At 40.7% G+C, this 26,117-nt stretch overlaps 2 protein-coding genes across 2 annotated transcripts in view; both read right to left on the bottom strand.

Annotated features, from left to right (window-relative positions):
- Window positions 1–23,103, bottom strand: part of kank2 (KN motif and ankyrin repeat domains 2) — a 28,463-nt gene extending 5,360 nt beyond the window's left edge. The window contains exons 1-7 of the mRNA XM_025064512.1: window positions 22,571–23,103; window positions 11,216–11,298; window positions 5,381–5,453; window positions 3,848–5,224; window positions 2,747–2,956; window positions 2,541–2,646; window positions 651–1,304 (exon numbers count right to left, since the gene is read on the bottom strand). Coding sequence (XP_024920280.1) covers window positions 651–1,304; window positions 2,541–2,646; window positions 2,747–2,956; window positions 3,848–5,224; window positions 5,381–5,420 — 2,387 coding nt within the window. The 5' untranslated portion in view covers window positions 5,421–5,453; window positions 11,216–11,298; window positions 22,571–23,103. The remainder of the gene's footprint in view (window positions 1–650; window positions 1,305–2,540; window positions 2,647–2,746; window positions 2,957–3,847; window positions 5,225–5,380; window positions 5,454–11,215; window positions 11,299–22,570) is intronic.
- Window positions 23,104–23,672: 569 nt separating this feature from the next.
- dock6 (dedicator of cytokinesis 6) overlaps window positions 23,673–26,117 on the bottom strand; it is a 36,540-nt gene continuing 34,095 nt past the window's right edge. The window contains 1 exon segment of the mRNA XM_017040641.2: window positions 23,673–25,354. Within this exon segment, the coding sequence (XP_016896130.1) occupies window positions 25,312–25,354 (43 nt within the window). The 3' untranslated portion in view covers window positions 23,673–25,311.

The raw sequence follows: 26,117 nt of genomic DNA, 5'->3' as shown, positions 1-26,117 counted from the left end.
TATATATATATATATACATATTATTAATATTAATAAATCCACAGCTACCCTTTGATAATATACTGTATATACACACACAGCAGGTAAATCTCATATATATATATACTGTATATATACACACAAAATCCAAGGGTTTATCAAGGTTAATAATCATTGTGATTAATCAGGATGATTCTAGGTATATGATCATTTCTAAGTATGACAAAATATTTTCTGTATATATCGCTGGAACAGAAAGACAAATAATTGCAGGAGTGTGGTGGATGGAGTTAATGATAATGGAATTATTAATATAGAAAAATGTTGCAAAGAGTATGAAAAGTACATCTAACTCAAATCCTATTAAAATTCAAACTTTTTTTTTCCATAGCACTGGTAGATTTACTGAATATCTTTACTGTGCATCTTAATGGTGGTTTGTAGAATGTGTCGAGTCTGTATATGGCTGTGTGTGTATATATATATAAATATATATATAAATATATATAAATATTTGTTTTAAATATATACACATATTTATAGCATAGTATGTATAGAAATGTGTGTGTGTGTCTGTATATGTTTATTTGATATTTACATATATATATTTATATTTATATATGCAGTTTGTCCATTAAAAGCTAATGGACAGACTGGACATACAGTCTTACCTGACTTGTTTGGCTGTAGCAGTGTCCTTGGTGCTGAAGTCAGCTGATTGCCTTGACTCCTGCTGACTGTTGACGACCGTGGTCTCAGACCTGGCAGTCATCTGCTGCTGCTGCTGCTGGTTCTGCTGCTCATTAACCTCTGTGGTTTTGGTAGCAGACAGTGACGAAGAAGAGGGGATTTCAGACCTGACAGAGTTTTGTTCAGGAGCTGATTCAGTGTTCAGGGGTGTGGAGGTCACCTCCCCAGCGGCTGCCTGCTTTTCCTGTGACTGGCCCATGATGATGTTCGCCGGAGAGGCCGACGACATTCCTGAACACGGCGGGGTCTTGACGGGGTCAGTGACTGCTGGCTGGGAGGGACATTCCTGTACGGCAGCTTCTTCTGCTGGTGGCTGAGAGTCTTTATCTGGCAGGTTTGCATGAACGGCCGTAGACCGGCTTGAACTCTGTCGTCTCTCTGGATTGTCGGCTTTGACGTCTGCTTGCTGAGGTAAAGCAGCGTTCTCCTGGGCCTGAGAAATGTGGGTGGTTTTTGATTGCTGGTGTGTGGCGCCTGATTCTGGAAGCTTCTCTCTGGCTTCGTGATACTCGCTGGAGTCACTGGCCTCGTCTGAACTGTCACTGCTGCTGTCCTCTGATGATGTGGACTCGTAACTGCAGGGACATGGAATTATTTAAATAGCTGATAACAAACATGCACAACCTTGAATGGCAATTGACTTTGAAGCTTGGCTGCAGGCAAATAAAAACAGCAGGTAGATATCTTGCGAAAAATGAACTTTAAGCATTTAAATGTTAGTTTGCATTTCGTGTTTTGCAACATTTTTTTTTAACATCTGCTACCCAATATATACTTACACAACTGTTGTTTGTATTTTATGTCAAATGTAAACCCACTGTTATTGTCCTTAAAGATGAAAGCTTTTAACATATTCTTAAAAAAGAAAATCAAATGACGCTAAAAAAGCATTAGAAAATATAGCGAGATCAGAAGCTTGGCAAATGATAAAACAAAGTAGCGCTTAAGTTGAGATGTGCAAGTGCTAAATGTTAGCGCAAAGATCCTTCAAACAGATGAATAAATTACAGATGGATGGCTCAAAGCGAGTGGCAATGTTTTAAAACACTTGTTCTCCTACCGCGGTGGTGGTCACTGTGTCCTGCACTGAGAGGCAGCAGAGACGAGGCAAAGCAATCAGTTCAGTAAAGAATTTTTTTTTGTTTTTTTATATACAGGGAGTCCTCAGTTGACAGCGTTTTGCTGTTACGTCCATCATGTCCACGAGGAAGACGGCTCTGTTTACATCCGATGGTGATACGCCATATTTTGTTTTGCCCTTCATTAAGGCTCCCATGCGATGGTGATACGCCATATTTTGTTTTGAACAGTTTTGCCCTTCATTAAGGCTCCCAACAACATGGTTTGGCAGAGCAAATTGTAGATGACAATAAAGAACTCAACGGCACACCACTTTCCGCGTGTTCTTCATCGCGATTCGCTGTGACTAACTCCATGTAAAAGCAATAGTTTCTCAGACAACGAGCTCTTCTTCAGCTCTTCTACATATTTTCGACATTGAAAATTCCCGTTTACGTCGCCGCTAGGAACCGAACCCCAACGTAACTGGAGGACCCCCTGTATTTTCTTTTTTAAAACAACATATACTTTTTGGTGGATTTCATCTGTTATAAGTGATTAAGTGATTTGAAAAATATATTTTGTATTTTCTGTGTTTCTGGATTTTTACAAACACACATAAATAACCATCACTATCCTAGAGGAAATGATTACTCTTTACCTGTAAATATTGAAAGATAGAGAGAAAAACATACTCAGATCTCACAACAATGACTGACCGATGGTCTTCAATGACTTTCAAGAACACTTACCCTCCGTTGACCCTCATGAACTGGAGGTTTTTCTTCGTGGAAGGGGAGCCTGGTTCACCCTCTGCTTTCCTCTTCATGATTGATCTCAGAGACTGAGGAGACGAGCCTGCGAAACACAACCAGTCATACAAACCAGCCAGGAAATTTGGTACGACCAAAAAAAAAAAAAAAAAAAAAAAAAAGCTGGGATGCTACATAGACGTTACCTGTTTTAGCGTTTTCCTGTGATTGGACGTTCTCTGTAGTGGTTCGCTGGTGGCTATCTGCCCCCTTTAAGGGCATCAAACTAATCTGAGTGATGGACTTTCCTACAGTGACGGCGGGAGCGGCCACGGGCATCGACGTGGACAGCTCGCTCCTGAGGACGTTGCGCACCTGTTTAGAGCTGACAGCGATGGGTACCTTAGTGGAAACGTCTAAGGGAGCGGGGAAAAAAAAAAAAAATCAGTCTCGTACAGGTTGGACAGAAAAACAATCAACAAAAAAATTTGGGGCGTATATGTAGTATGTAACTTATATGGAAGTTAGGTGGTGAAGTACGAGTTTAAAAAATAAAAAAAATATATTTAAAAAAGTTATTTGTTATTTTTAACTACATTGAGACCTTGGACTTTTACAATTAATTGGTAGATATTCGTGGAAGTTAGGTGGTGAAGTACGAGTTTGAAAATTAAAAAAAAATATTTAAAAAAGTTATGTTATTTTTAACTACATTTAGACCTTGGACATTTGCAATTAATTGGTAGATATTCATTGTAAAATCCACAACTAAATCAATCTTTGTTTGAAAAGTTCGAAAACGTTTGGAAAACGTTCGAATGATTTGATTAAATTCCGAAGAAAGAAAAAAGAAATTCTATGGAACCCACCTACTTTATTGGTCTCTATTAAAGGTATTTAGAAATACTTTTTCAATTAGAATATTGTGAAATACTGTACATTTAAACTTGTTTTTATATACAAAACTAAATACAGTCTCCGGGAAGGATACTTTAAGACTGATTTTGTGGATATTTCAGGCACCGATGCGGCAGAGCTGCAGGCCGGGGTTACACCCTCTGGAGATAAACGTTGAGGGTTAGAAGTTTAGAGGAGGATTTATTGGACTAAGGATATTGGAAACGTAGCTGCCAGACAGAAGGGGAAAAAGGGCCGTCATCTGAGGGGAGTAATGAGGACGGTTGATGTAACCAAATAAGAGGAGATATTGTTTGAAAACAGAAGTTTTAACTCACTAAAGGGAACCACCGAAAACGTCAAATATCAAACCGTGTTTGTAAAAACTATCGTTATTTCTGATACTCTACCAGCTGAGTTCAATCTTTCAGCTTGTCCTCTGTGACTGCTCTCCGATCCTGCTGGCTGCGAAGAGGTGGAGTTGCAGGTCTCTGCCCGCAGGAGCGTTCCCACCTCCACCACGGTGGGCTGCTCTGACGTGTACACCTGAATCCCCACAGTCCTCTGTTCTGTCCGCTGGGGCTCCTGTGTGAAGCTCACCAGGGTGTGCAGGTTGCAGTCTTGCGACTCCTGCCAGCCCATGCTGGTTGCTATGAGTGGGTGATCTGCCTGAGGAGACCTTTGGCCCGACGCCGCCTGCTGCTGCTGAGCAGCCTGTAGCTCCTGCATCGTCCTCTTTAGCTTGCCCTCAAGCTGACCCAGTTGATTCCTGAGAGCCTTCGTCTCCGGCAGAAGCCCGAGGTCCTCCTCCCGAACACCGACTCCCACCTGACGGCTGCCCCTGGACTGCTCCGGTCCCACTCCGATGGTGCGCACTTCCCGCTTTGCGTCTGGTCTGGCTCCGCCCACAATCACCGTCTCCTCAATCTCACACCCGGAGTCTTGTTTGGCGCCGTCGGGCGTAGTGACGGAAACGGGTTCTCCGGGGTTGTTGCCGTTGTTCTTTGCGCCGGCGCTCTGTTCTTCTTCGGGGATGTCGATGTACAGTTCTCCTCTGGGACGCACTCTGCTAAAACCCAGAGAATGGCCCAGGAATTTCTGACTCTTCAGCTGGACGCTGAGTTGTCGTTTCTCCTCCTGCAGCACAGAGATTTTCACCTGCAGCACAGGGATGGTCTTCACCTGCTCCTCCAGGTCTCGGATCTTCCTGAGAGCCGCTGCCATCTGCTCCCTGACATGCTGAAGGTGGGCTGGTGTTGGGGTAACTGGCGTCGACAGGCCAGAACTTATCGGGGTAAACGACCCGCCTCCGCTCTGACTCCGATTGAAGCTGTGCGCACTACTGATGGAGGTGTTGGAGCCGGCGACGCTGCTGTTCATGCTGCCCAGATTGGAGAATCGGCGGCCTTCTTTCTCCTCCTCCAGCTTTCTGCGTGCGTCCATCAAGGTCTTCTCCACTCTGGCAGTGCTAAAGCTGGGCCTCTGCGACGCGTGGTAGCCCGGGGCACAGTAAGAGAAGGAGGAGTGCCGGCTGTCCATGCTGGTGTTGGAGCACAGAGATTCCGTGGACGTCCACCACGAGCCGGTGTAGCCATAGCCTCTGGGCAGGGAGCCGTATCTGGGCCGACGTTGGATCGGCACCTTCTTGATAGTGTTCCCTTTTTCGATGTCATTCACGTATTTGAGAAAGTCCAGGTCCAGACGGTAACCATAGGGGGTCTCCACCGAGTAAGGTGCCTCTTGCTCTTTGCCGTGCATGGAGGGGGGAGCAAGTTTGTTGAGTTTCTCTGGGGGAGGAAGGAAATCAAGATTAAACAAATGTAAAAGTAGTTAAAGTAGAAAGGAAATCAAGATTAAACAAATGTAAATCTACTGCGGGGAGCGATCACTAGAACACTACAACTAGAACTTTAAAATTGAAAAAAAAAAATCAGTATCTGTACCTGGGAAGCCAGGGTCCATATGAAGCACCTGTGCCATCATGAGTCTTTGGTTGATTATTTAACAGTCATTAACCTGTAGACACACACATTCAGAAAACGGTTATTACACATCCAGATGATTTGACAAAATATATATCGAAATGACTAAGTTTATACTAGGGATGGCTTGATCCCAAACTCAGGATCGGTATCGGTTTCGATGTTTCAGGATCGAATATTGAAAGTAACAACTATAGCAACGTCCGATCTGAAGCCGGAGATCAAATGTTCAACTTAACTTAGCGTGAGATGCCGTGAGAAACGGACAAAAGAAGATATCGGATTGGTATCGGTTTCTGCAGATTGAAAGTTGCATCATCAGTATCGAACATGATGTTCAACTTAACTTAGCGTGAGATGCCATGAGAAAAGGACAAAAGAAGATATCGGATTGGTATCGGTTTCTGCAGATTGAAAGTTGCATCATCAGTATCGAACATGAAAGAGTTGAATCGAGTCATCCCTAGTTTATACCAGTCTTGGAAAATGAGATTTGAGGGATTTTTTTTTTTGTTTCTCTTTTTCAAATTTCTTTTATGTTTAGTTTAAAAAAAAAATTCTATAAAATATAATTTGTGGTTCATTCTCGATCCTGTAAACATCTTTAACTTTAATATAAAAGTTTAATTTCACTACAATGTGTCTCACTACACAAAACTTCGGAGTAGTTCTGAGATATTTAAAAAAAAAATACTTGGCCGTTTCTCAGCTAATTTTCTGGGATCATTCAGTTTATTTATCATCAGATACATTTAATTTACAACATTCTTGACTCATTTAGGTAAGGTTTTGCTCTATTTTAGAAAATTTCCAAGTGATACATAACAAGTTTTTAGGTTATAAAAGCTAACTTCGTTGTCTAACTTTTCGCTATCCTTAAGCCATTTTTTGAGCTACAATTTTTCTTTGATAACATTCAGCTCCATTCAGATTTACTAACATTTATTTTTACACTGACCTCACGGTTAGATAAGCACCATATTTGTATGTCCACCTTCAGACTGTCTTAAAGCAATTGAAAATAAGAAGATGGAACAGCTCTGCCCTCCTAGCCTGAAAGTAGTTAGCGATGATATGACCATAACGGGCACATGCGGAGTTTGCGGAGTATCTCTCTGTGGTCTCCGTACCAAAAACCCCCCCTCACCTAAATTGAATCAGGACTTCATTAAATCGTTGCCGCTAATGTGAGCTGATGTAATCCGCTGTCCTTAGACTTGTATTCACTCCGTACAGATGTCAACACTCCGCTCCATGTGGCTCATATTTGGAGCCATGCTAAATGACTATTCCGTTCTTTTCATATCACGGTCAAGAAAACAAAAATCTCAAAAGTTTTCTTTCACTACGTCACCCTCCCTTGTCCCGTTTTCCTTCTAATTTTATTTCATACTTTTCAGAGCAGGCTAGGACTCGGTCCGTTATGTTTGTTTCTGTTCTGAGCGTTCAGAGGAGGAGAAGTTTCCTGGCAGCTTTTTTTCAGGACGGACGGTTTTAAGACTGCCACTTACAACCTTATTAGGAATCATGTGCGCTGCGAACTTCTGCCTCTTAAATCAGGGCTCGGATAGACTCTCTCTCTCTTTCTCTCCCTCCTCATTTTCTTTCTTTCTCCTCTGTTTTTCTTTCCTCATGGGTTTTTCTGGTGCCTCCACCCCCCCGCTACATCAGCTGATGATCAGGAGACCTCATAATGCTCCACATTCTCCCTGTCATTCTTTCCTTCTGTGTTCACTTGTTCATTACTTTGACACCGAAAAACAAACTACAATGCATATTTCAGAGCAAAGCTAATGTATTCGAGGTCTCCATGAACAACCGGGGTTGGGTTTCTTTTGTTGTTCGGTTCCTTCTCTCTTAAATCAGGGGTGTCAAACTCATCTCCACCAGGGGGCCACATCAGCGATACAGTTCCCCTTGAAGGGCCTGTTGTAAATGGAAGACTATATAGAGCAGGGGTTCCCAACGCCTGGTCCGAGGACCAGTACCGGTCCATAGGTCATTTGGTACCGGGCCATTTATTATTAAAGATAATCTGACAAGATTTTAAAAATAATATCATTCAGATACAAACAGAATAGAGTCATCCATCAATGCTCAGCACCTTGGGGATCACTGGTATGGATGTTACTACTCCGTAACAGACTAATATATGTTTCTGCAATTGCTTATTATTTATTCAAGCTACAAATATTGTTCATTGCAATGAATAAAAAAAAAAAACTTTTTAATTTCTTAGGTTAAGAAACTCTGCTGCATGGACTTAACCTAATGCTTTTTTAAGCTCCCGCGGGGGCCACACAAAACAGTTTGGCGGACCGCATTTGGCCCCCGGGCCTTGAGTTTGACACGTGTCCCAGAGACTACCTCGGATAGTGTGTCGTCTTAGAAAAGAGATGAGCTTTTCTGGGCTCACTGCTCCGTGTGGGAACGGAGAACGTGATACTTAATCCAGCTTCAGATTCAGATTCAGTCAATTAAACATCATCACAGCACATGGACCTCAAAGAGCGGACATCAGACGTCTGGACGACAAACCTGCACTTATTTTTTTTTTTTTTTTTTTTGGGTTAGTATCTATTTTTTTTTAATTCAAATTGGAGTCTGCGTCTCTCTCTCTCTGAATCGAGTGACCCCCGGCTCGATTGCTGGTTTCTAAAAAGTAGGACACTGGAAACACTGACTTAACTGATGTGGTATTTGTCAAGGGCCTGTAGTCCATCAAGTGTCCTACTGTAAGGTCTCCTATCTTGCTCTCTCCGAATGCCATTGCCAGACACGCTGTCAAACATTAAATCACTTTGTGTGCATGCACTGTCCTGCTCAGAACCAACAGAAACTGATTTAAAGCAACCGTGATTTTTCTTTTTTTTAATGTATGTGCTCTTAAACAATTCAAGAAATGAAATTTATAATAATAATAATTAATATAACAAAAACTTAAAAACAGATAGCTGGAGCGTTCGTGCGAAAGAAGATAAATGACATGTAAAAGTCACGCCATAAAGGCTAAAATGCTTTTATCGTTTTCTACGCCATCTACTGGGGAAACGTGGGTATTGCAGGGAAAAGGCAGAAGTATAATGATAATATCCGATAATATGTCCCATAATATCGTCCAACCAATATTATCGGCTGATATTAGCGTCATTATGTAATATTGGTAAGAATCGTTATCGGATTTTCGCTCTGATAATAAATCCCAGATAACGCAATGTCTGGTTTTCGCCAAATGATGTGACCTAAAAATAGTTTTGAAATGAAAGTGAAAGTAAACGTAAAAAGTGATATATAATTGTTTCTAACTAGGGACGTCCGATAATATCACGCAAGCGATATTATCGACTGATACTAGCGAAGAAGAAGTCAGAAGGCAGAAGTATAATGACAATATAAATAAATTATATAATTTGGAAAAGTTTGACGGCCGGATTAAAAAGCTGTACGAGCCGCATTTGGTCCCCGGGCCTTATTTTACCCATGTCTGGGTTAGCAGGTAAAAAGCAATGCGTGTAACTTTATAAATACACGGACAGAAAGCTTTATCTGCTCAGATGTCCAGATGTTGATTTTTAGATACAAAACTGGTATGATGAAATACTCTAACATAGGCGGAACTCTAGCGGGATCCAAAAATCACAAAAGAACAAAAGCAGATAGTAAAAAAAACTTATATGTAATAGATTGATAAAAGATGAAAGAGAGAGAGAGAGAGAGACCTTTGGGATTTCTGCCTTCAGTGAGCCATGTGCCTGCGTGTTTATATCCAGTCCAGGATGAAAGTATTGAACTGACTGATCTGCTGCCACACTATGTGGTAACAGAAGGACAACGTGCGAAGCGGTGAGTGTTTGTACGTAGTGTGCGTGTGTGTGTGTGTATTTATGTACATCTGTTTGTGCGAGTTTGTATTTCTTAGCTACTTAACCAATGAGATTTCTGGCATTGTTACTGGGTTTTTTTTTTCTTTTCTTTTCTCCAGGCCCTGCGGTCATTACGGAGGTCACGTCCTCATTGGACAAAAGCTTATTTCTTATTCTCTAGTTAAAGTTAGGGTGACGTTAAGAATTGTATTAGACATGGGGGATAAAACTAGAACCTGCGAGGGTCAGGGATTAGGTCTCGTTGAGCTGCACAAATAAATGAAAGTCCGTGCAATTTTCAAAAAGAACAGCTGCACAAGTGTGTGTGTGTGTGTGTGTGTGACAAAGAGCAGGGTGGAGGTCAGCGCCGCTGACAGGGGACAGTTGATGAGATATAATTAGAGGCCGCAGTTTATCGTCCAAACATCCGCGTAGATGTTTGGACGTTGGGTTTAGACACGAAGACCGCCATGTTGGGACCTGATTGCTCGCTAGATTCCCAAACAGAGCTCCTCCTAGTCGTTGGAATTAAAACCTCCGCCCGCAAAAACACATTTTTTCCCATTGAGTATCTCTCTCTGTTCCTCCGGGTGTTAAATCTCACTGTCAAAATGCCCACATCAGTGGCTGGTTTTGGTTGTTTTCGGAGGTGTTTGCCAGTGTTTACATGTGTCCCATAAGTGTATGGTGCACGACTGAAAGTGGTTTCTCTCTCCCTCTCTCTCTCTCCCTCTCTCTCTCCCTCTCTTTTGGCTACCAAACAAGAGTTCCTTTGAAATGACATCTTGCAGAAACCAGTGTGCGCTAGCCTTTGAATCATCAAACCAGTTGTTCCCACAGACTGGGACACAGACAGAACAGCTACTTCAAGACTTTTTTTTTTCTGTCTTGTCAATTTAATCTACAGTTTTTTTTTTTTTTTCACCGAATGGTTTTGTTTTTAAACACATGCATACATTTAATCAGTAAACATTTTAAGCCAGCTTGACTTCATCTGACTGACTGATTTGATGCTGCAGAATAAGGTGCTGTTAAGGTCTAGAACAGGGGTGTCAAACATGTGGCTCGTGGGCCAGACCTGGCCCAGTAGGGTGTTCAATCTGGCCCACTCGATGGATGATTTTTGAAAATCCAAAAATACAGAAACAGTTATTTTGTAAAATTATATTTCATTAAATATGATATTAAATACCAATAAATAAATCATATACTTGTACCATTTTGCATGAAAAATATCTTTTGATGGCCACTTTTAAGTGTTCCTACTGTATGCTAGCTACATGCTAAATGACAATGGCTTTGATACTTAAAGGTTCGGAATCTCTGCAGTTCCGATGAGTTTCCTGGGCAGCTCCTTCGGAGGCAAATGCCTTCCGAAGCCACCACCTGCCTACACAGCTGCACACCATACGAAAGGAAGTCCTCCCCCCCCCCCCCCCCCCCCCCCCCATTTTCATTCTGTGCTATTAAATTAAGACGACCCTTAGGGGGTACGATGCAGATCATCCTGCTAGAATTACACGTCTACACTGTGTCCTGGAAACCGTCTGGAGAATAACGTACATTTTCAGGAACTAGGGAGGCAGGAACAAGAAGGTAAATGTTGTCGCGCACGCACGAAAGACTTAGGTTTATTTATTTTGACTGCACTTTTCATGCCTTATCTTAAACATTTCAGTCTGTGGACACTTCAGATTAGCGGGTATCAGAGACTGGAGACCACCCCAAAGACAAATATCTGAAATAACAGGCCCCAGTTTGAGGTCAGTTCACTCATTTGTTGAGTCGATTAATTATTTTTGTCATGCTTCAAACCTCGGTACTACCATGTCAAGAAGTCGTTTCACAGCTTCACTGACTGTCTTCCTATGCTTGGTGAATGGTTTGGAAATAAATAAAATAAAAAAAAGAAGATTGAATTTGCAATTCATACCAGCTGCTCGTGACGCAAGGATGGATTGGCTCTGTCCCCCCAGGGCTTCACACTCACTCTTTTTTTGTTGAAGTCAGCAGCAGCTACAGAAAGAAAGAAAAAAAAAAAAGGACATTACATTTGGCAACCACTGTCAAGCATTCAGACAATCATTCAACACCCGCGTGGGAAATCATTAAAAGCGAAGGTGTGTAATTGTGTTGACAAAAACAGACTTATGACATGTTACAGAAAAAGCCCCCGCCTAAAAGAAAGAACAGGTTAGGGAAAAAAAAAAAACCCCAAAAAAAAAACAAAGAGACATTCCTGTGGCTGCGAGCGACAAACAAATAATATGCCCTGACGAGATGCCACTGGATTCCTGACCTTCTACTGCAGTTTATAGTTCTGGTGATCCCAGTACAGAATATCTTGTTCTCTTCCAGCTGTTTACTCCCCACACCTCATTCTTTCCTCCATGCTCTTTGTAATGGATTCCAGATTCCAGCGAGCCTCCCTGCCACACGATTGGGCAACATGTGGTGTTTTTTTTCTTGCATCACTAACCCATCATCAACACAAAACAAACAACACATACAGTAAACACGTAAACCCTCAGTTGGGTGATAACTAGGACTGCAACCCCGGAACTTACTAAGTCATACTCGTGCTCAATGTGTGAACATGAGTATTAGCATGAATATTAGCATGAGTGTGACTTGTGGATAGATACTCAATGTTGTTCAAAACCTGGATCTTTCGAGTGTAAGACACACTACTCTCACCAGGGGTCACCAACGTGGTACCCGTGGTGCCCGCAGGTGATGGTCTTAAAACGAAACTAGTCAACAAGAGGGTCAAAAATTGTACTGTTACTGTGCTTTTCCGATCAGGTACGCTTGCAGTGATATTCTATTGTACGTCCCAGAACTCAACGAAGCAGCATTAATTTTTTTAATTTTTTATTGTTCAGGGAAGTCAATTAGCAAACAAGTAGCTCTTCGTTTTACTCGTGCCCTCGAAGTAGCTCTCAGTTTTCAGTGCAAACGTTCTCCTTATTTGCCTTTTATAAATAAATTAAAAACACCTCTTGCGGAATATCCCATCTGACATGAAGACAGGATGCGCCCTGAATGAAGAGGGATTCATAAGCGATGAGATTCATAAAACAGATTTTTATGTGGATTGAAAAAAATAATACTCAACTAATCTCTAATACCGACAAATTCTTGTGTTTGTTTTGTTTTTTTTTCCCTTGCTGATCTGCATTGCGCAGCTGACTCTTGTTGCACAGCTGTTTGTACTGGAACCGAGTTACCTCCCCTGTGCCTCCGCCTGTGGTTTCATTCCATTTTCCCCCCGTTTAGTGTTGCTTTTGCTAGTTCTTCCTCACAAAACCCGAAGGGTTCGTAAGTCTAATTAAAACGCCGTATAAATTTGCAAGAAAAAATCCCACTCCTCTAAACTATTCAAAATACAGTTTTGTATGAACGGGATTTTTTTTTTTTTTTTTTAATGTGAGACTCCTTAACATCAACAGCTCCATGACTGCCTCTGTTGATTCTCACGCCTTGGAGAAGTCCGGGACCACAAAGACTAAGGGAGGACATTTTGTTGGTGGGTTAGCAGAGAACACCCTAACCTATTACATAATATCATAACAAGAGACGCTGTTGTTCAGGTCATTGTTGGATATTGTGTGTGTCATGCCAATAACAGAGGGTGGAGGGGGAAAGAGGAGGGGTGGAGGGATGACAGACCTTTAGGACTCGAACCAGGGCCAAATCACAAAGAGCCATTCATGCAGCCTCTGGGTCCACAGCTGGTTTTAATATACAGCAAGGAGGGGCGAGAGAGAGAGTGAGAGGGAGCAACTGTGTGTGTGTGTGTGTGTGTGTGTGTGTCTACACATTTGATTCTGTGACACATTGAAGACCTTATCCTTTGTTACTGATTTTTCCCAGGACCAAAAATCATTCCAGGGATCAGAATCTGATCCTAGATCAGAAAAAAAATAAATATAGCCAAGAGTGTAAGAAGGCAAGTATGTAAGAATTTCACCAGAAGACAAACACCTAAAACAACTCGGGCTGCAGTCGACCAAAGAAAGTCTCGGTCTGACTGAACACGAGGTAGATAGAGGAGGCCTGACGGTAAATGAAATGCTCAAAATTCAACAAATATTTACCAAACCACCTGACCTGGGCCTTATAGTATCTTATTCAATCTGTCTATCTATGGATTGGTGTACTCCAAAAGAGTGAAAACACTATTAGCAATTGGAACGTTCCTCCTGATAACATGAACACCAAAAAATCTCCAAAAGAGTGAAAACACTATTAGCACATGGTAGGTTCCTCCTGATAACATGAACACAAAAAAATATTTATTCAAAAAAAAAAATAACAACAAAAACGACCGATCAGAATTTGAATCGTATCGACCAATGAATCCATCGGTCGACTGAGAGGTTACAGTCCTACAAAGAACTTTTTTGTCTTCATGTTGTCATCGGTGTATTAGACTCCATATTAGTTTATGTCCAATTATCTGACCCGATGTCCAAGTCAATAAACCGGGTTATAGAACCTCCTGCGGTTCAGAGAGTGGGAGATCGCAAAATACGACTCAAAAATTGTTGTTAACTTTTACTGTACTTTTAATTATTGAACAAATGCTACTGGTTACATTGACATTTTTATGTCCCGGCGAACAACAGGTTTATTCCTGGTTCGCTTGTATGAACAAAGTGTGAGATGTAACAACTACGTGAACCCACGTGTATGTGGCAAGGACATCTGTCCCTGAGCCAACAGGAGTTGATTAAGTGCTATTTGGAACCCACGGGGTGACAGAATGCAGATACGCAGACGAGTGCAAAGTTGAACAAATGCCAGTCGCTCCGAGCGGCTAGCGCTGCTGATCAAATGAAGTATTAGACATAAAAATATCAGTTTGAAGAATTGAGTCAATGCCTTACTGTACAATAAATAACCTCAAACTAATTTGAAAAAAAAAAAAAAAACCCGTGAAGGATGACGAGTGAATACAGTGAACAGATCTTCCTCTCAGAAGTCTGTCTCAGTGTGGACAGTGAAAACCTGTGGAAGATAAATGCCGAACATTACAACTCCGACTCCCACCGACTCCCACGCAGCACAGATGAAAACACACACACAGACAGACCTCACCCCCCCTCGCCCTTAATCACCCACACCAGAGAGAGTCACAGGAGTCTTAGGCTTGAGAACTCGCACACATTAACACACACACACACATGGCTGCAACTCTTCAGTTGATCTGTCGAAGCCATGACATCAATAGTGCGTAATCTGCAGGATTTAGCCGCGTTTAAATTGTTTACTCTTGACCAATCACACGTAAAAAGAATTACGTCAATTCATTCAATGATGAATCATCACGGAATCTTTGTTTTTAGACTGGGGGATTTTAGGCCCACTTTAACTAGTGTTTATTTTATTTATTTTTAAATAGCCAAAAATAGCCCAGTAGCTAAATGAGAAGAAGGATAAATAACTGCAGCCCCAGGCCCTGTCACTGTCCACCCACTGTTGTTATGGAAGCTGAGCTTTTGCAAATAACAAAGTCACGTCATAGGTTCTCTGAAGCACTTAACTCCGCCCCCTGCCTCTCAACATGTGAACTAACGATGCCCTTCATAAGATTGTTTATGGCTGCAAATGTAAAAGCCAGCAAACGACACCCTCGAAAACAGCTTTTTTGTTTTATTTAGTCCATCAATTAAATGTCCACATATAACATCCTGAGAGAAGACAGGCAAAGAGGCAGATCACTTTCGTTGTTCTACAATATTCTAGATCTATGCTATATTAAATATTGTTTTTGCTACATTTTTTCAGTGAAACATATGATCGTCTTTCCCAAAGACTGGGTCGCGGCCCTCAGGCGGGTCGCAAGAGTTTTGTTTTTGGGTCGTCTCGCATCATGTTTCCCAGGAGTTTACTGACTTGGGTCGCGAAGGTTTGTGACTTTTAAAATACGGGTCTCCAGAAAAAAAAAGTTTGGGAAACACTGCCTTAGAGAATATGCTCCTGGTCTTTGGCTTTGAGTTTCAGAATAGCTTTGAGGGTGAAAAAAAAAAAAAAACGTAAGCTGGTGTTTAGAAAACATTCTTATAGACATCTGATACGATTTTCCGGATTTAATCGACAGAACGAGAGTTCAGTTTGGCTGCCATATAAATCAAAAACTATGAAAAAAAAAAAAGACCCCAAAAAAACGACCAACCAGCTGCCAACCATGTGCGCAGCACTATGTATTTTTCATTGTCTGAACGTATATGACGCCGTTCAGTAAACGCTAAATAAACCCTGAGTGAACTAATAAACTTCAGAATAGAGAAGTCATGTGGCTTCAGTCTACTGTTTTCATGAAGAAAGGGTTACAGGAAAGGGAGCTCAATGGTTTTATTCCCATGAGGATCCAGAACCACCCTAGTCACTTCCTCCTCCCAGTCCTGAGGTATAATGAGAAGGAGAAGAAGTGCGTTACAGAAGCACAGGAAAGAAAAAAAAAAAAAAAAAGTTTAGGAGCAGGGGACAGCAGTGGCGTATGGAACCAGGGTGGAAATAAAAAAAATAAAAAAAAGAATTTAAGGAAAGAAAGGCAAACACCAGGCAGAGTGAAGGAGTTGAACGGAAACTTCTGGAAAGAGAGGGCTGCGACTGTATTCAAATGTGAGCTAAACCTGCGTGAATCACTGCAACTGCTGCTCCCGTCGTCTGCAAACGCTTGAAAGACCCTAACATCAATGGGCAGAAAAAGCTGCTCACAATGAGTAGAAAAGATTTCAAAGCAACTTTGTTTATAATCTAAAATGGCCCAATCTGGAAGATTAACATCGTTTGTGGAATTCCATTTCCCCAAATAAACACTGACAATAGAAAATCCAAGATGCTGGGAAGCAGCCGTTTGTTTTAGTTACCATCAAAACATTTTATATGATTAAAAGGCTGAAAAAGAGACGTTACATAAAGTCTTCTTGTTTAGCATCACACCTTCCTGTAGGAGGGGAACAGCCAACTTCGTTCGGTTGGCTTTTCAAACCGCAGGCCAATATGTTAATGGTGGCATTTTAAATGATTCCCTGGAACACTTACCAAAATGCCCTGCTCGAGTTAGCTTCCAATTATGAGTGGTAGTTTAGAGGGGAAAATAAACTAAATCCGTTTCGGTTGTTCGTGGGCCTGGTGGTAATCACTAACCAGATGATCCTTTCACACAGAGGTGGAAAGTACTATTACTCAGATGATGTTTAACTTAAGAAGAAGTACACTTACCAGTCACTTACTTACTTACAAGTTACTTATTTAACTGCGGGTGTTGAAAATAAAACAGGTCGAAACCGGACATTTAAATCGTTTAGAAGTTTTCTACAAATCACAGCTTCATATGTTTCTTCAAATGCTATTTGTTAATTTCCCAGCATCTATCTATCTATCTATCTATCTATCCATCCATCCATCCATCCATCCATCCATCCATCGAACGACCTATCTACCTACCTACCTGCTTATATACCGACCGACCAACCAGCCTACCTATCTACCTATATAGCGACCGGCCGACCGACCTACCTTCCTATCTATCTATCGATCAACTGACTGACCAATTGACCTACCGACAGAAGGACCTATCTACTTACCCACCTATATACCGACCGACCGACCGACCTATCTATCTATCTATCTGTCCATCTATCTATCCATCCATCCATCTAACCGCCCAACCACCCATCCACCCATTCATCCATCTATCTATTGGCACATATTTCACCAGTCAACCAACTGGTCTTCAATAAGAGATACAGACAACACAATACCACAAACATTTCCACTCATGCTAAATGTAACTACACAAGCACTGTTTGTCACCAGAGTGGGGCTATGTGCATCATACTGTTTCACAAGCGCTGCCCTTGTCATGTGCAAACGAAGCCCGATGATGTCACGCACTAACAGAGAGCCAGCGCTTGAGCTGCTGGCTGACATATGTATTATTCAGTAAATCTGGCCGTGAACCCAGGACGCTGAAATCATGGTCAGATAGAGCGTGAGCTTTCTGCTCTTTAGAAAAGAGCTCTGTTTTTCACATTAAGGCGAAGCGCTGGAATGGAGGAGCAGACGGTGCTGGGCTGGATGGTGAGCACATGGCTGAAGTTAGGGGCTGGGAGGCTCACGTTACTCCTGGAGCTTGAAGCAGTGTAAACACTCACACAGTCGGCTATTGGTCATTATGGCGACCTCCGACAGGAAACTGAGCAAGGGCGGGACTGAGTGGCACCGGAAAGAGAGACAAAAAGCAATTGGGAGAAAATTCCTGGCGGAGGTGGGGTGGAGGGGGATTAAGGATGATGCCTTGCAGTGATGGCTGAACTCTGTGCTAATCTGAAGGGGTCTTCTGAAGGGGAGGAAGACGAAGTCCAGACACGACGACGTGGTTAAAGCAGTGTCGGGCTGAGGTTTGAAACACGTGGGTCATAGCACTAAGCGGATACAGCAGGAGAACAGAGGATCTTCAAGGTGGCAATTCATGCCAAGTGGTTTCCTCTCTGGGGTTTTATCAACGACTTCCTGATTTAAGTGGAGCTGCTGATCAAAAGATAGTGTGCGACGGTTTGGGTAATAACGACAAAACATAGGAAGCAGAAACATTTCTCCCACGTGTTTTTTTTTTCGACGTGATTGATTTGTTAAATTCATCATCAACTGGCGGCCCGTGGGCCAAATCTGGCACGCCAAACTTTCCAAACTGGTCCTCCAACAAGTATAGTTGCTTTATCTGATTAGACCATGTTTGCCCCAATTATTTTAATTAGCCTGCAGACTAAACCCTAACTGTGCTGATCAAATGTGGTTGATAATCCTGTGTTTAAACTCTCGACATTGCTTAGAAGTCAACTATGACGATTTAATATATCTTGTTTTTTTTTTTAACTAAGTCAAAGCCTTTTGAACAAGAGGGAAACTAATCGAAGGACAAAAAAAGTACAGTACACCACATTGTACTGCACGGTGGTGCTAATCACAGTACGGCTTGTTTTAAGAGCCGTTTATACACATTGTTGACATTTTTAAACATGCCCCCGCTTTGAGCTCACAAGTGCATATCAGTAACGAATGCAAACAAATTATATAATGTTTTTTTTTTTTGGTCGGAATGAGTCGTTATGTAAACATTATAAGTATGCGATTTTAGAGGTGAATATTTCCGGGAGGGTTTGGAGTTAAATTTAAGATGGAACGGGCATTAGAACCTTTTTTTGGTAACCGTGTAGGAAATGAATGATGTAATGTAATAGAAAAAGCTCACCAGATAAACGTGTCTTGTGATACCAGAGAGGTATATTTTAGGGTTAAAGGGTTAAATACGACTACAGTCCACTCATATACCATGTAAAGCTTGCATTTGCACGAATACATATCCTCATAACGGCCACTTCGAAAACACAAATACACAAAAATACGAGTACTGCCTCAAGGGTGTGACAAAGAATTTGTTCCAAAAGATTAATGACCACAACTGAGAGGACTGCCTCAAGGGTGTGACAAAGAATTTTTTCCAAAAGATTAATGACCACAAGTCTGCTCAAAGTCACTGTTCTCCAGTCCTTGGTAAAGGACACTGCTGACTAAACTCCCCTGACTGTCCTTACAGTTCCCCAGCGGGGCTGAGCCATGATGGGCGGGGGCAGATTCTCATAGACAAGTATAAAAATACAGGCTTACCACCAGACCAGTTTTTGAACACGAACCAACCAAGGCGACGATGTGTGAAAGTGAGTCTTATCAATCCATGAGAGACCAACAACGCAACTGCCACTGATGCTTTTACACGTGATTACTGCATTTTACAATCGTCAATCGTAGTACCTCTACCAGAATACCTATGAAAGGGTTATTTGTGTGTGTAGTATGCTGTATTTACGTTTTTGTCTAACACAAGGCCTGACCAATATCGGACACTGAGTAGGGTCTCACCCCATTCCTAAGGACATTCTTGTATCATGCAGCATCTAATAAATATCGTCTATTGTTATGACAAAACAGTGAGACATGCAGTTAAACTGCTGACACATAAGCAATGCCCCCTCGACAGCAAATTCTTAAAACTGCTGAAGAGGAAAACATTTTTGAAAAACCGAAGCAGGAATTTCCCCCATTCTGCACTCTGGGGGGGTGGGGTAGATGGGGCTAATGGGATTCCAGAGATCCTGAGATCCTAAAAAAAAAAAGAAGGGTCAATTTTCACTGTTATTACACTGACATGCAGTGAATCTGGAAACAAGGGGGGGGGATAAGAAGGTGACCATTTTTTGACCAAGTAAATTTAGACGCAACCATAAATGCGGAGGATCCTCTAGAACACATGGCAAACCCAAAGCACAACATTTTATGTGGCTCACGTATTACTAAATAAAAAGTCTAAAGTAGGGGTGTCAAAACATACGGAATGCGGGCCAAACTTTTTTTCTGGGGACCCATGTTTAAAAAGTCACAAACCTTCGCGACCCAAGTCAATAGACATTATTCGTAAACTCCTACAAAACATGATGCGAGAAGACCCCCCCACCCCCAAAAAAAACTCTTGTGACCACCTGAGGGTCGCGACCCAGTCTTCGGTAAACAATGCACTAGGGGATTCAATCTGGCCCCCCAAAAAAACGCACAAACACTTTGTTTGTGATGTTTTGTCAGGTTATATTTCATAAAATATGAATATTTGCTATTATAGTTGTACTTATTTGCAGGAGAATAAGGGTAATAAACATGTCCTTATTGTGATTTAAGGTAATTATGTTATGATATATGAAGTGGATGAGATCCACTTCACAGCTGATAAGGCTGTATGTAGCCCCTCAACCAAAATGAGTTTGACACCCCCGGTCTAAAGTATTGACTCTATACTATGGTTTACTGTATGGGTCAAATGCAGTGTTCAAATCCTGTATGTGTTTAACGTACACATTGTTAATGGTTATTATTTCTGAATACTTGTTTCTCTAAAATCCTGTATGTGTTTAACGTACACATGGTTATTATTTCAGAATACTTGTTTCTCTCAATCCTATTTGTTTACCATAAACAACATCTCCCATAATGCACGTCAATTTCTGTTCTTTTCAATGGACTCAAAGACTGTTTGGCCCGCTCTATATGTCAATCATTGGTTGGTTGAGTTGTCAGTCAAACTGTGGACATGAGGCTGTTAATGACTGTTGATCAACTCAAGTCATTGCTTAACATAAAGAACTTGCCTTAAGTTGGACTAGTTATTAGAGTTATTTGTTTCAGACGTAAATTAATGGTGTTTTCGCAAAGCGATGTGGTCCTAAGCATGTGGTTTTGTTGCTACGGTGCAAAGTCCGACCATAATGAAGGACAAAAAGCCCCAACTATGAAGTCTGACCCACAAACTTTCACACTTCAAGTGGGTGGTGCCCTTTGGGTCACCTCATGAATAATTGTTCATTGGACATTTTATCTACAATAAACAGCGAGATATTGTCTGCATGTACGGTGATCCAAAAAGGTTTCTAGATGCAAGAAAGTTTCACGATCCAAAGTTCTAGAAATGTGGTTCACGGACATTCGAGAACTCTTAACTTAAAATAAACACATTTCTCCTAAAAAAGATCTTTACTGGGAAGAAATACAGCAAGGTCCATTACTGCTTTCAGCATGACTACACTAAATGAGTGTTATCACAATTTTATATCACGAAAACCAGATCACACAATAAAGTCAGTAAAACTATTGGGGGATAAACAACTATTTGAGAAAAACCCACTCAAGATTAATAACAGATACAAGTAAAAACTGTAGCAAAAAAATACCTTTCAAACTTATGAGAGGAAATAGAAGGGATAGTTGTAAATATCTGAAGACAGCCTGAGTCGTTCCCTCAAATTTGCATTCACTTTTTGGGTTAAAAGTCTTTGTCTTCTTCCTGATGAAACACACTCAGAACCACATGCACCTCCTTAAGATCTCAATTCCCTCAGACTGACCACTGACCAGTTGGAGGCAGCAGGCGACGGCAAAAGTGAGGCATCAAGCAGTCAATGAACATCTGGAACTAATGGAAACTTTGCAGAATGCGTTGCGCACAGACCCACCCTCTCCCCGGAGTCCTTTCTACAGCCTGCAGCTTTTCACTTTCTTTCTTTACTTTACTCATATTTCATAATCATATTTTCTGCAACTTGTCATGTGTGAGACAGAGGGCTGCAACGTGCAAAAGCAAACTAAAAAAAGCAAAAAAAAAAAAAAAAAGAACCCAAAACCCACACAAGTGTGAAGCCAAATGTGTTTGTGCTGGTTGAGAAACAAAAATTACAGTCTACGGGTGGACACATGCAACTGTATAATATAAAAGAGCTGTCACAATATACTATAATGTATTACTTCAAAAATATTTTATTATATTTTGACACATTTATAGGTCTTTAATTTAAGTTTTGCAATCTTGGAAAACTGGTAACGCTCTTCTTGGTAACCTTTTAGCCACTTTTAGCTTTTTGGCTACGTAAGGATAAGGTGGCTGAAATTTTGGTTCACTTTTTCGTTCGTTTTGTTAAAGGAATTAAACAGGCTTTGAAAAAATCTTTTAACTTTATTGTGTAAAGCTGGAAATATCTCTTACTGCTTTTTATTCTTATTTTTCTGATATTACCCCGCTGTTCTTCAAAAACGTTTTGCTAGTTTATCTTGTCCTTCTATTATTTGTTTATGATATGATAACGGTTGGGTTAGCCTGTTTTGTCAATTTTCGGTAAAGTTGTGACTTTACTGCAATTTTTCGCTGAGTTTTATTCTTATGGTTAATTTGAGAAAAGGTACGACGAGTAAAAATTATCCTTACGAATTAAAATTTGAAAATAAAACATTTTGGTGGGAAATTGGTTCGTAATATATTAGGACTTCATTTAAGTAAAGTCAACGATGAAAATATTTCGTTTGAGGTTTTGCTAATTGAAGGAAGTGTAGATGTTATTTCTGTTGGAATAATAATGGTTTGTTTGTGTTTACGGCGCTGCCAGAAAAAACCTACTGATGCTCTGAAACAAAAGGCACGCACTGAAGGAGGAACACCGAGTATCAGCTCACCATTTAGAAAACATGGCGTCAAATTTAAAATGAGAACAAAACGAAGTTAGCATTACGAGGGAAAACGTAAGGTCGGTCAGGGAAGATTGGGAATCCGTTAGAGGAGCAGAAGGACTGTACAGTACAAAAGAAGTCCAGTCTCACATGAAGGCGCCTCGACTGACGCGCTTTAAAACAACCGTTGCATTCATGTAAAAATAAAGAAGAAGAAAAAAGGTGCACTCACATAAAAATGTAGGTTTCTTTTTCCTCCCTCTACCGTCTCCTCTTCTTATCTGACCTGTAGAAATCCTCTCAGCCTCCTCCTCGGCCCAGGAGCGCTCGCTGACAGGGAGACAAAAACACCGCAACCAAGATGCTCCAGCCTGGTCCTCCTCCTCCTCCTCCTCCTCCTGCCCCCCTCTACATCTCCTCCTCTTTCCCCTGCTGCTGTTCTTAAAGGGCCAGCGGCCCCAGCAGGAGCAGATGGTCCTCAAATGTACCTAAATCCGACAGAAGAGCAACACAAGAGCCTCCGATGTCTTAGGAACGCTAACAAAACAAAAGCAGTCAAGGAATGTACAAACCTGCAACGTTGGAGGTATTAGGAGCTGGGCCAACGTGTAGCATTTTAATGACAACCCACATCTGCAATGGTCAGGTGATGCGTTTGTTATTGCTTTTTGATTTAATTAAAAATATACCTGGTTTTATATAAAGAAGAAAATTAATTTGACTGACCTCAAGAACAACACCTGCCCTGCAAACAGTATAACATGTTTAGTATTATTCGTCGTATAATGACATTAAACCATCATAATTTGACTGACCTCAAGAACAACACCCGTCCTGCAAACAGTATAGCATGTTTAGTATTATTCGTCGAATGATGCAACATCTGACATTAAACCATCAAGAGCAAGGGTGTCAAACATACGGCCCGCGGACCAAAACTGACCCGCTCGAGTGTTCGATCCGGCCCTCTCGATCATTTTTGAAAATCAGAAAAATATACCAAAGCTTCTTGTTAGAGATGAGTTTTTTTTTTGTAAAACTATGTTAAATTAAAAATGAATAAATAACAATAATTATTTAATATATTTGTACTTTTTTTGCATGAAAACAAAAGGGGAACAACATGGACTTGATATTTTTAGTTAATTATGTTACAATTGTACTTGTACTTGTACATCTAATTAGGTTGCAAGAGGCCCGTGAACCAAAATTAGTTTGACACCCCTGATCTAGAGTTACAGCTTTGGTCACGTGAAAAGCAAAAATGAAGTCAAGTAAAAAAAAAAAAAAAAAAAAGTGTGATGTCATATTTGTTAAATCACAAACAAAAAAAAAGTGGAGAGAGAAATTTAATTGCAGTATAAAAGATACAAGTGTAAAATAAATTAAAAAAGAAAAAGAAAAAAAAAAGAGTTCCATCTGTGGATATCTGGTACAGTGTTAATGTGATGCAGTACATTGTATACAATAGTGCAATATAATCATAGAGTACAGTAGCTGAAACAATTTTAAACTTCCTCGGCCAGAGTAGTGGTGACACACCTGGGAGTGCTGGGGTTAGAACAGCCTCACGTAGTTAAAGGACTCCGCATGGGAACGATGGCTGAGGACAGCGCTCTTCCTATGTGACTACAGTGCGTTACAAGAGAATATTTCACAGTATAGGATAAACATTTACAAATCTGTTCCTATGTATTTTTTTCTTCCCTCCCTTTGAATAATGCTTTTCATCTGAGCTGCTGTGCACGTAGCATAAGGGTGAGGGGTTGGGGGGAACAGCCACCTGAGGTTCTTCTACTGCAGGGGGAACCAGTATCAGGAAATCATCATCATCATCATCATTTTAATCACACAAAAAATAAAAAAATAGGACTTAGTTTTACTAATGAACTGATGAGCAAGAGAATACAGGTTATTTGTACACAAAGTAAGAAATAATGATGTTTATAAATGATTACAGGTACTAATAGTTACAGTCACCATGCAGTAAAAAAATGTAGTTTATGATTACTTTTAGTTCGGAATGAATTTTTTTTTTTTAGAGATAGTATCACGAACTTCCAATGCGAGAAGGAATTAAATAGTAAAGTAGGGGCACAGTTTTGGTCATTACCTATTCAAAGTACGAGAATATGAAGTGTCAAGTATACAGAACAAATACCTTTTTGTTAAGTTAATAAATTGATGTTTTTTTTTAAATATTTGCCGTTTTTAAAAACATTTGAGAAAAGAGTGTGTTTTACATTGGATAAAAAAAAGACTTTGGTCAGTGAGCAAACAAGTAAATCCTGGTACTTTTGTTTGTTTCGGTGAGTACGACATGTCTGCCTTAAGCAAATACTAAACGAGCAACTGTTAGCAGAAACGATCCTTTCCCTTAAAAATGGTTATTACTGGTCCTAAAAGTTCCAGGTACGATGGGGGGTGAAAACAATGTTTCTTTAAAAATCCCAGTAAAAGGAGATGGAAGGATAAAAGTGACAACTCTGGAGGGTGAAGGAATGTCAGTTATTTGGTGTGTTCATAACATAAGAAAGCTCCCTGTTACTGTTTAAGACGAAAAAAAAAAAAAAAAAAAAGAGGCCGTAACACAAAACAGACAAGGACGAACCGACAAATCATTTGAACTCGGTAAGTGTTTAGCAGCGTCAGTCCTGTAAAACTGAAGCGTAAAAAAAAAAAAAACCAGCGGAGGAGAGGACGGTTCTCTTTGGTTGGTGGAGACCGATGGTCGGCTCGGAGACGTGTTTACAGAGCAGATAATCCTTTCGTGTAAACAGCTAAGAGGTCTGCTCACGCAGAGGTGTTGAGCGGGGCGTTGAGTGGGAGAGTGTGGGCGCACATGCTAGTGTCTTGAGTGTGGACAATATACCGCGGGGGACCTGGATGGCAGTGACAGGGGAATAGTGGTAATACCCATAGCTTGTTACGTTGTTTTCCAGTTTGTTTGTTTGTTTGTTTTTTCCCCACTCGTCAGCAGTCAACCCGCCGCAGACTGGACCTACTGTAGGAGTTCCTGGAGGACAGAGCAGCGACACAATAAGGAATTTTATACTTTGAAGAATCAATGAACCTAAAGTGAGCCACCAACGATGAAAACATCGAATGTGTATTTAGTCATATGGAAAAATACTCGGTATATACAGTACAAGATATTCTTGGCTACCCTTTAAATGCAAGTAGCTACATTAAATTATTAATAATATTAATTAAACCGCATTAAAAATGCCTAGCCCTACTTATAATCTAGCAGCACTTGCTTTGTGACTTACTAGTAGACACTAGTGTCAAACTCAGGCCCGGGGACCAAATCTGGCCCGCAGTGTAATTAAATTTGGCCTGCGAAATTATAACAACGTGTACTAGTATTGGCTATAGTATATAGTAAATTATATAGTATATACTATATATCATATATATATTATACTATATGTATAGTAGTATAGTATATAGCCCCAATATACTGGCAGGATTTGCAGTATTAGCGGTTTATGCGCTATGTTATAGCACATGCATTTTGTTTTGTTTTTTGTTGTTGGTCTGTGAAAAAAGATTTACATTAAAAAGGAAACTTGAAAGGCTACAGATAAAAAAGACATAAAAAATAACAATTACCAATGATGTGTGTGTTCATTTGTTTCCAAATGAAAAATTCTACATAACAGACGGAGAGAGGGACAATCATGCACAGTTGCTGTCAATTTTTCCTCAAAAGTTTGAATGAATGAAAAGTTAAAATGAATGTTTACATAAACTAGGATTTTTCAAGGACATTCCTT

The sequence above is a fragment of the Cynoglossus semilaevis genome, chromosome 17 (genome assembly GCF_000523025.1).
Source record: "Cynoglossus semilaevis isolate Cse_v1.0 chromosome 17, Cse_v1.0, whole genome shotgun sequence".
Taxonomy (NCBI): Eukaryota; Metazoa; Chordata; class Actinopteri; order Pleuronectiformes; family Cynoglossidae; genus Cynoglossus; species Cynoglossus semilaevis.
This window is presented reverse-complemented; position numbering and strand designations above follow the sequence as displayed.